At 32.2% G+C, this 11082-nt stretch overlaps 1 protein-coding gene and 1 long non-coding RNA gene across 2 annotated transcripts in view; both read left to right on the top strand.

The window, feature by feature from the left end:
• Positions 1-1708: 1708 nt before the first annotated feature.
• The window catches only part of LOC149903047 (uncharacterized), a 176385-nt gene continuing 167011 nt past the window's right edge, over positions 1709-11082 (top strand). Inside the window, exon 1 of the long non-coding RNA XR_016457466.1 lies at positions 1709-1758. This is a non-coding gene — a long non-coding RNA (uncharacterized LOC149903047). The remainder of the gene's footprint in view (positions 1759-11082) is intronic.
• LOC149903059 (phospholipase A1-like) lies at positions 3900-5746 on the top strand. Its single transcript, XM_090109441.1, has 2 exons — positions 3900-4045; positions 4115-5746. Exons 1-2 carry the CDS (start codon positions 3919-3921, stop codon positions 5059-5061), a joined length of 1074 nt encoding a protein of 357 aa, XP_089965567.1. The 5' UTR covers positions 3900-3918; the 3' UTR covers positions 5062-5746.

Here is an 11082-nt window from a genome sequence, read left to right as displayed (position 1 = left end):
CGTTACTTTAAGCGTGCTATGAACAACAACATGTTTTAGTATTTCTGAAACCTTTTATAGAGTGTTTATGAATCACTAGCTTTCCACCCGCGGCATCCCCCACGCAGAAGAAAGAAAAACTCCTCCTTTCTCGGGTATCAAAATATCTTTATACCAAATTTCATGCAAATTGGTCCAGTAGTTAAGGCGTGATTGAGTAACAGACAGACAGACAGAGTTACTTTCGCATTTATAATATTAGTATGGATTTAGAATACGACGTTCGGGTTTAACAAGTTTATGTGAATCTGGCTATCAAGTTCTTATTCAAGAATCTTAATCTTAATCTTAATCTTTCTTTTCTATTATAAAGGCGAAAGTTTGTATGGATGTATGGATGTATGGATGTATGGATGTATGGATGTATGGATGTATGGATGTATGGATGTTTGTTACTCTTTCACGTAAAAACTACTGAACCGATTACAATGAAATTTAGCACACATATAGAGGGTAACTTGGATTAACACATAGGATAGGTTTTATCCCGGAAATCCCACGGGAACGGGAACTATGCGGGTTTTCCTTTGAAAACGCGGGCGAAGCCGCGGGCGGAAATCTAGTATAATATAAACTAAACGCTTTGTGTTTTACATTCACTTCTGTAGATATAGACTTTTAAGCCGGTAGACTTTGAAAAAGTTTCTAGTGATTTCTGATAGTACTGACTTTTACATCAGTTAGTCCGATAACATCTCTTGATCCTTACAAGTAACGTTCATCGATAAAGATCAAAAAGTTTTCGCATAATTGACACATCTTGCTAAGTATGTATGTCTTCTTCTTCTTTCAAGCCTTAATTCACCCATAGTCGGGTATAGGCCTCCTCATGTTTTTTCCATTCTTTTCGGTCTTTGGCCAGACGCATCCAAGATTTACCCGCTGTTTTAGAAATATCGTCGGACCACCGTGCTTTAACGCTTTGCCTGGCTTACGTCGACATGTATGTCTACAGTTTTTTAAATTTGTGCAGGAAACTCTCTATAAATGTTAAGGTAAACTTTTAAACGAAATCAATATTTCTTGTAGTGGATCTTCAATATAGTTTCATAGTTGTATTTTTAATCAAATGAAGGAAATTATAAAGACAACCCAATATATAACCCAATTACATACCTACTCAAATATGAAATGTCAATTCAAGAAGAAACATAAGTGTATTTTATCAATCTTATAGGTATAGCACATCATATCATATCTACAACCAGTCTTAATATATTCTTCCTTAGGCGTAAAGGTATCAGATGCCTAAAAAAACATCAGGGCCGCCGTCTTGCGGATTTCACGAAGATTGTTTGTGTATTCCAAATCTTTTTGATCTAACCCAGGATAACTTCTAAAAAGCTTAAGGGCGAGTCCATACAGAGCGTGCAGCCTCGCGAAGAATTGCTGCGCGAAGCAGCTCGGTCAGCTTGGATGTGGTTTACATGTCTATATGAATTATTAAAATTAATATCGTTTGGTTCTTACGACTCTCACATACGTTAAATGAATGTATGTCAATGAAAAATGTACTCGTACACATTGATTGTGTAGCACTGCGTTATATGAAGGAAACATTATTATAAAATATAAAGTAAAATAATGGATTAAATTTAAAGATTTTATTTAAAAGAAGGAAAAAAAATCCACGTTCAATTTTTTTTTTTTTTTTTTATGCAATAGGAGGCAACAGAGCAGACGCGTCACCTGGTGGTAAGTGCTCCACGTCGCCCATATGTACGCACAGTGTCAGGGACAATACAATGAAAAAGCGATTTTATTATAAACATATAAAATCATTGTCTCTCGTAATAATCCTTTTAAGAATCGGCGCTTGAATGTAATTACATAAAGTAAAACTATGGCTTTCTTGCTATTCAATTATTACGAAAGTTAAATCCGTTCAAAGCCCTATCTCAGTTTATTCTCTATTCCTAAAGGCTGTTGTTATTACAGCCGCTTCATTAAACTTCTGCGATAAAACTTCTAGGATAGCATTGTTATAAAATATCTTTAAAACAATTATTACAGATTACAACATTTTACAATGTTTTATATGTTTATTTGTTAGGAAACTTGAGGCTTAGTTTTAATTGGTGATGGTAGAGCCAGTAGAGCGTTGGAGTACATACATTTGCACAAAAACTAATAATACTGCAACTTATAAATACACTTCCTATATTTATAACAGTATTAATCTGTATATTACATCTAATTTTATAATAACAAGAAAGCAATTTATCTATAAATTATGATTCTAACGTGAAAATAATACAAAAGAGTTGAAAAATATATTTTGTCTGTTCAATGAATTAATAAGCGTTCGTAATAAAAGAACTAAGCATTTAGATTTTAAGATTTTTATTTTAATTTATTTTAATAAATTTATAGTTAAAAAAACATAAAACCACGCTTTAATAAGTAAAACTCATCAAATTTTTGTATCGCCGCTGATTCCTGATATGTGTACAAAATTTGACTGAAATCTGTCCGTTTAAAATAGTTCAAAATTGAGTCTAACAGGCGGTTGCATACAAACTTACAGCAAGCTTAAATAAATCTAAATATCATAAGCTACCTTATTTACATTTAATCATACAAATGTAGTTGAATTTTAACTAAGACACTGACTAACTTCTGCGTATTCCATTGTATCCTCTCACTTCGTTTCAGTTTCATACTGTTAATAACTTATTGTCACATCTTCAACAGCAGCTGTTTTGTATTGCTATTTTTAACAGAACACCCACACTTTCAACGTACTCGGATAAAAATAGATAAGGTGTTGTGACTAACATACGATCCTTAAAATTAATATCAACTTCCTACAAGGATAATACGACAGAAGCGTTATTATTAATTTTATGCCTTTCATTTATTTTTTGCATTTTTTTTTGTTAATAAATTTTATATAAAACAATTATTGTCGAAGGAACATCGAAATATAATTGAAGGTTATATTAGACTTGGCATTCAACCTTACTTCTCTCGTGTTGATGATTAAAGTATCCTATAGGATATCAGGTTATTAAATATAAATTGTGTTAAGAAATCATTGATATTGTTAGATCGATAATGGAGTGTTCGAGAAACGAATAAACAAAAATAAGGTTCTTATTTGAATATCTGTATCTAATTAAAAAAAAGAATGTCACTAAGCGTCAATATTTTACGAAATTTTTCATCTTCACTAAAATGAAATAATTGTGTAAATTTCGTACTTTACAATTGAAAATAAAAGACAATGATTTTAATAGAAATTAACGAAACAATTTATTCATTTAATGGGATTAGATTACAGTTACTTTGTGGATTAAGACGGTAGTTGAATCAATGTTTGTTGAAACCCTTGGGTAATGTTTAATGCAATAACCAACTGTACTTGAAATGTTTATTTTACATCGAGAGTTCTCAGTAATTTTCTCTCTATTTTTTTAACATAATTATCTCATCCGGGAAAGACCCTCTTCACTTGGGGTATGATAATTTTATTATCTATACTAAATACCAAATTCAGACTTCTCAATACATTACGATTGTTACAACGAGATAACTCGTTTAATTATTATTATTTAACGTAATTCTAACACTCACAAACTTATTAATTTAATTTAAACACTTAGTGAAAGTACTCACAATACACTTAATAACTACGTATGATATTGTACTCATAAATATTAATATTTATTCATTTGAATTCACAATAGTGTCATGACTATAATGCTAATAAACACCAATGATCCGTGGCCTTCTAATAGCGAATGTAACATGACGTAAGTATCGCGTGCACATTAATTGCACGAGATAATCCCCACCCACGGTTTCTCCTTTGTGGTCAGCAGACCTTTCTCTCGCAACAGACAGTGACACAGTGACCGTGTTCGCAGAGGGCCTGCCATGCACCACTTAAATTTGATTGTGCTTTTGATAGCCACGCGCTGTCTGATACTGCGCGAGGTTGCCGCGCAAACCGAGACCGATTTTAATTTCGCTGAAACCGTATATGCAAAAATATCCGGGGCATGTAAGTGACCTTCGCTCATTTTTAATACGCTCATTACGTCACATGTATCGTGTTTTTATTAATTCACAGGCAGGGCGATCATGAACCTGCAGATTGACTCGATGAATAGCCAGAACGATATATTGAAGACGATGAAGATATTCTTTCTAAACGGCGATGAGATGAGCAATTACCCTATCGACACAGCGTACAAAGCTCTCATCAAGCCGAACGTGTTCGACATAACGAAGCAAACCAAAATTATCATTCACGGATATCGGGACAGTGCTCAATCTTCAGTGTCACTAGATTTAGCTAAAGCGTACAACGAGAAGAAAATGTTCAATGTTCTTTTAGTGGATTCAGAACAAATGATGAATAAAAGATATATGTTATCTGTGCATAACGCTCGTTTAATTGGAAAGAGACTGGCTAATCTCTTGGCTAACTTGGAAGACTTCGGGGCGAGCGCTGTAGATTTTCATTTGCTCGGAATAAGTTTGGGAGCGCACACGGCGGGGTGGGCGGGGAAATATTTCCAAAAATACAAAATGCGTAAACTGGGACGGATTACCGGTTTGGACCCCGCGGGACCGTGCTTCTCGTCTGCGTATTCAGATCAGCGTTTGGACAAATTGGACGCTGATTATGTTGATGTGATTCATACGAATAAATTAGTGCAAGGTATAACGGAAGCTTTGGGGCATGCGGACTTTTACGTGAACGGCGGGGGGCCGATGCAACCTGGCTGTTTGATGCCCTCCTGCAGTCACCTGCGTGCGACGAAACTTTACGTTGAAAGTGTTGAAACTCCTAAATCGTTAATCGGCGTACGGTGCAAAAGCTTGAAGCATTTTGAATCTAATGCCTGTGAAGATAAAGACTTCGCAGTTCTCGGGTACGGCTCTTCATCGTCGACGCGAGGTCTTTATTTTTTGCGGACGTCAGCGGATCCTCCGTTCGGCCTTGGTACGGATGGAACTAAAAATAATGACAGGCCAACGAACTCTTGGGAAACTCTCATTAAGAATTTTTAGCTCAAGTTAGAACATTTTTTTCAGATGCCATAATAATCCGCTTAGAGTGATTGTACTTTCACGTGAGATTGAATAGATCAAATTAACATTTTGTAAAATTTTGCAGTAAACAAAATTACTTTATAGTTAATATACAGTGTGAGCAATGTTCCATTATAGTAAATAAGTGTATATAATATAAGAAAACGTGATCAATATATTATTTAAATGAACTTTTTATTATAATAAGTGCACATTACGCAAATTTTTTAGCACATCTTGCACGCATTTTGAATACTCAAATGTAGCAAAAAGCCTGATACGTTTTTTAACGCGAAACTGCCCAACGGACCGTGACTCGAATTAGTTTCGATTTAAATACCCATTTGTAAATAATTGACCGCAAAACAAATGACGCTCTTTGCTTGCGTCACAGTTTCATAACTAGTGCTTGCCGCGACGAATGCAAAGCCCCATTGACATCGCAGCACGAAGAAATGTAAGGGCTTGTACATATTAATATTAGTGAGCATTCGAATAAAGTGACTCCGAAATTAATGTGCTACAAAAACAATTTTTTGGGAACAAACAATGTAAAATATCGGTGTAAGTATCTGAAATGCCTACAACACAAAAAAAGCAATAAAACATTCTAAGTTTATTCTTGAATACTTCGTGATAATAAATCATTAAACTGTCCTAATGATCTAAAATCTAAATAATATGCTTTTATTCCAGGTATTAACTAGATATAAATTAGACGATGTCGTAGATGAAATATTTATATAAAATCAAATAAAATAAAAAATAATTTTTTTTAGTTTTAGATAGTCTGTAGTATGTAATTGTACATCGGATAAAAAACGTAATTGTTTTGAACATAAATGTTTCAATTCGGTCGTCAAACGGCAATAGTGCATTCCACATTAGTTTTAATTAAGTGCAAACTCACTTTAGATTATTGTCCTATTGTGTTCACATATTTGCTATAGATCTGTACGACAAGTGGGGCCAACTACCTATTATCTAATCGGTGTTACTTAATCGATAATAAACTGAGAGAGGAAAGGGCCAATCGCGACTGCCGCAGCTACGGTAATTGACCACTGTAATTACAAAATTATATCAACGATTTTTAGTATTACTATGAGATTCCATAGCATAATATAGTAAACTACGGGGTGCACAGCTATGCTTAGTCTGTGGTACACAGTCGAAGATCGTCAAATGTATAATTTATGGTTCTTTAAAGGATATCGCATATACAGACAAGCATTCATTTATATACATACTATAGATTCGAAGGCACATTAAAATCCAGTATGAATACTTCAGTTTGGTTTCTTAGGACATCGGTCTTGTAATAGAATATCTGCTATAGCGTCCATTGACGTCAATAAAATGTTATTTAATGTATGCCGTGCTTTCCTTAACAGCGTATTCATCGATTAAAAAGGGGACATAAAGAGTTTTGTAAATTGTAGTAACCGAGCATATTATAATAGAATATTGTCTATTTCTGCTCTCAATAAACAAAATTTTATTTAGGTACATTGTGTATTATGTACAAATATCTACACGTTTTTGTATACAGTAACATTTATTTTGTGATTTTCCTAGATATTTTACACACATCGCACACATTATATTATTGACTCACGTTGCAAAATGAAAGTCTCAGTGTAATTTAAATTGCTATAGATGTAATGTTGAACATTTCCCGTGTATTTAATAATTCACCTCACATTAGTGCGCAAAATGTTAATTATGTAGAAATCTCGATTTGTACCCTCAACTATAAAGGCAGGTGTTCTTAGATTGCCCTGTATTATATTTCAACTGCTTGATACACATTACACACCCGTTCACTTAAAAGCCTTGAATAAATCTACGTAATAGTCGAGGATGGTTCTTATGGAGTGAAAAAGTAAACATGTACTACAGGCGAAGACGGGGCGGACCAAATTAAAAATTAAAAAATATGTATAAATCATGTGAACAATGCCTTACAGGAAAATCACACTGCACGCCTATTAACCCATTGACCACCGTAAGGCCCGATCGGGGCGCGACACAATAGATTTTCTATTGTGTCTGTGATTCCGAGGACTGATGGATTAACACGAAACACCTTATTTAATAAAGCGATGAGTAAAAAAAAAGAAACACTTTATTATTACAAAGAAATCGCAATTATTCATGGTCTCTTAGCAAATTTAAAGATTTTTTTCGTTTTAATAAGATATTTTATCAACGATGACGAGTAGTTTTAAATTGTAGTAAGTAATGTAAATAATAAATAATTTATATAATTTAGTTGTAAATAAATTGAAACACTATGTGAATGAATAAATGTTTACAAAATAAATGGCTTGTGTTATTTTCCTATCTTCTCCTTTTAAAAAAATACTTACAATTTTTTTAATTAGGTATAAGAAAATGTAACAGATAAAAACGAATATCAAAGATTCGTTTTTTTAAAACTATAGTCAAGGTAACTTTCGTTTACAATATGGAGACTAATTTAACAGTTTTTAATAATTAATTATGCACCATTCCCTAGGTTTTGAAATTAGTAATACGAGTTTTTATTACATACTAGGTTTCCGCCCGCGGCTTCGCCCGCGCAGTCAAAGAAAAACCCGCATAGTTCCCGTTCCCGTGGGATTTCCGGGATTGCGTCATTTTCCCGGGATAAAAAGTAGCCTTTGTCCTTTCTCGGGTATCAAAATATCTCCATACCAAATTTCATGAAAATTGGTTCAGTAGTTTAGGCGTGATTGAGTAACAGACGGACAGACAGAGTTACTTTCGCATTTATAATATTAAGTATGGATGTTGAAAATAAAACTATTAGGTTTCTCGTATAGCTCGTATAGCTTAGATAATTGTATTACTAACCACAATAAGTGGTTATAAAGTGAGGCTAAAGTATGTCAAGTACTTTAGCAATTATTTTATGATTTATATTATAATGTAAGTGTTCAAAAACACAATCGTGAGAATTTGAAAGAATTGTACATTTTTTTTTGCAAATTGAAGGGCATTGTACCTGTTTAAATTCTTTTTTAAAGATATCTTTTTTGCAACAACAAATTTAAGCTACATTTTTTAATAAGAAACATTTTCTTACGTAGTTTTTAATATGTTAGTTCTGTAATTTCTAAGAATTTCTATTTCAGCTGCTGAGAGAAAACAATATTTGATAATTAAAATATACGAGAATTCTTCTACTATTATAGTATTTAATCTGAGATATTATCTTGAATCGCTTTGCAAATATGATTTTTGTTTTAAATGTTTCTTTTACATTGACCATTTATTTTATAATACCCAATTTGACGTTGTAGCGAGGCTCTACTTGGGTGTTCGTTAAAAGGAAATAAACATAAAATAATAAATATTTATGCATTTACTCATTAAGCTTAAATTCATAGTAATAACATTTAGAAAACATGTCTGTATGTTATACATACGTAATTTCGCACATCATAAACTATGAACTGCAAGAAAGTAGAGTTAATGAAGGTTCATTTCACTACATTTTTATAATTATAAAACCGCACACAAAGCAAACAAAAATAGCCTAATTACTCTAAAAGTCACATACAAGTCTGTTCAAATAATAAAAATGTAGTTGCGAAATTCCGCCACGGTCCGGCGAAGTTCAAACATTTTTATTTTTAAAGCCTTTATTCTGTCATCGTAGTGGATTGAACGCGGAAGTTATTCGTTGTGCTTCACAACCGAATACCAGCTTAACTGCCACTGTTATTGTAATTTACGTAATTCCTTATGTTTCATTTTGAGCCTATTGATAACAAAATAGTTTAATTTCCACTGTTATTGTAATTTTATGTCCGTTGTTACTTGTTACGTTTTAATTTAAGCGTATTGATAAAAACAAAATAAAATGATTGTTTAATTTACACTGTTATTGTAATTTATTTGTTACGTTTTTTATTTTTAGTTGTTACGTTTGATTTTAAGCCTTTCAATAAAAAATGAGCTCAATTTTCCTTATTAATAACTTTTTATATAAGATTATAAATGCGTCATATTATGGTTGAGTTTTAAAACAGTTATATATGACGAGTTAAGTACCAAAGACGGTGACGTTAAATATTTTTTTATCATTTAATGTCTAAAATTATGGAAAAGCATTTGTAAAACATTATGTCCAAAAATGCCTCTATAATATTTAATTTTGTTTTATAATAAGAGATCTCAAATTCAAATATTATTAGATACGTAATTTATTGACCAATATTAATGAGAAAATCTAATTAATAGATTTTTTCGTGTCAAGACTCTATATGATAAATAAATATATAATATTTGATTGAAATTAATTAAATGATTGTATAAATACAGTTATGAGAACTTTGCGATTGTTACCCCACAATTACCTTGACCCACTGACAGCGTGCGAAATATTTTGGGATTTTAAAGAGCTGGTCCATTGATATTTGTTATCTTAAAACATTTTATGATTATAAGAATATTTTTTTTATATTAAAGTATGTATTAAAATAATCATAGGTAATTATTTTTTTCAAATAGGTATAATTATTATCTAATTATTTTATTAATTGATTTATAATAATAAATCACGATTAAAAATATATTTTACGATTATGAAGCAAATCAAGTAAGAAAAAGAAAGAAAGGTAAACAATCAGTGTTGTGAATTATAATGTATGAGATGAAACTAGCTGGCTTCTATTACTAACAAAATATTTAAGTTTGATTTCATTAAAAATATGCATATTTTTCAGCCAACTTACGAAAAAGCTTTAACGATTTTGGTGAAACTAAACGAATGTAGATTGTTAATAAATAAAAAAACTCAATAATGCAAGATTAGACATAAAAAGCTTCGTATTATTTATTTATATTTAAGTATTTGTGTTTTCCTTACTCTGTTCTTTTTTTATTTTTACGACATCATTCGTCTTACCTAATAGTTAGATTGAATCTTGTTTTCTCGTAAGTTATCGGTTTCTTAGTCCTAATGTTATTATTTTATTGCCATAAACCACACATAAACTGACCGCTCTCCATCTGAAAAGCCAATAAAAAATAATAAAAATGACATTACGTCATTTGAAAGTAAACATCAGCCCCAAAGGATGGTTCTGTACATAACGGGTTATTCTATTGAATACTGAGCTTTATTTCTACGACTATTTGGTTTAAATTATTTTCGCAAGCAAACCATCATAAACAACATAGTATTTTCAATAGGCTTCAATAAACAAGCCGCGTCATCTGTATTTGTATCTTTTAATTCCCGTCGGTAAGTCCCCACATAAACATGGATCATGCCGGGTGAAATGGAATAACCGCTATAAGTGTAAAAATAAATGTTTGAGCGATTTAACACCTGTGGCCGTATCGCACGGCTACACCGCATACCCTCCGCTTTATTCTTGTCTCGACCCCACACACAGTATTTTCAACTCGATATTGGTGATCGTAGTTATTACGGGTACCAGATTTGTAGAGATTTTTATACTTACTTTTTATATGATACAAGTGCTTTGTGAAATAGGGAATTCCAAACACTGATCTGAAAATTACAAGCATTTTATATTGATGTTGTAGAAATAAAGTCTATTACGTAAAGTAATTAACTTGAAACACGCTCATAATGTTTACATTCGTGACGTCATCATTTTTTCGTGACGTCCGATAATGCAAAGAAATTATATAAAATGTTGGATAAAATTAGGTTGATTGTCGAGCCCTCTTCCATTACATGAAAAGTTTACATAAGTAGGGGAGACCGAGGGGAGTTGAAACAATTTTCACGTTTTGTTTGATATAACTCATACTATTATCAGAAATCTTATGGTACTGGTATCAATCGATAGGTTATTCTATACACTTCCGAATGGTTAGCATAAATAAAAGGTAAGCGTTAAAGATGGTGGTTCAAAATTGACTTAATCGTAACAAGTCAACTTGTTTCAATTCCCCTCATACCGAGGTAAGATGAAACAGAGGTCGAGGAGAGTTGAAACATAATGATTTTGGGGA

The sequence above is a fragment of the Colias eurytheme genome, chromosome 14 (assembly GCF_061535395.1).
Source record: "Colias eurytheme isolate Ceu_HAF_F1 chromosome 14, ilColEury1 Martin Lab GWU primary, whole genome shotgun sequence".
Taxonomy (NCBI): domain Eukaryota; kingdom Metazoa; phylum Arthropoda; class Insecta; order Lepidoptera; family Pieridae; genus Colias; species Colias eurytheme.
This window is presented reverse-complemented; position numbering and strand designations above follow the sequence as displayed.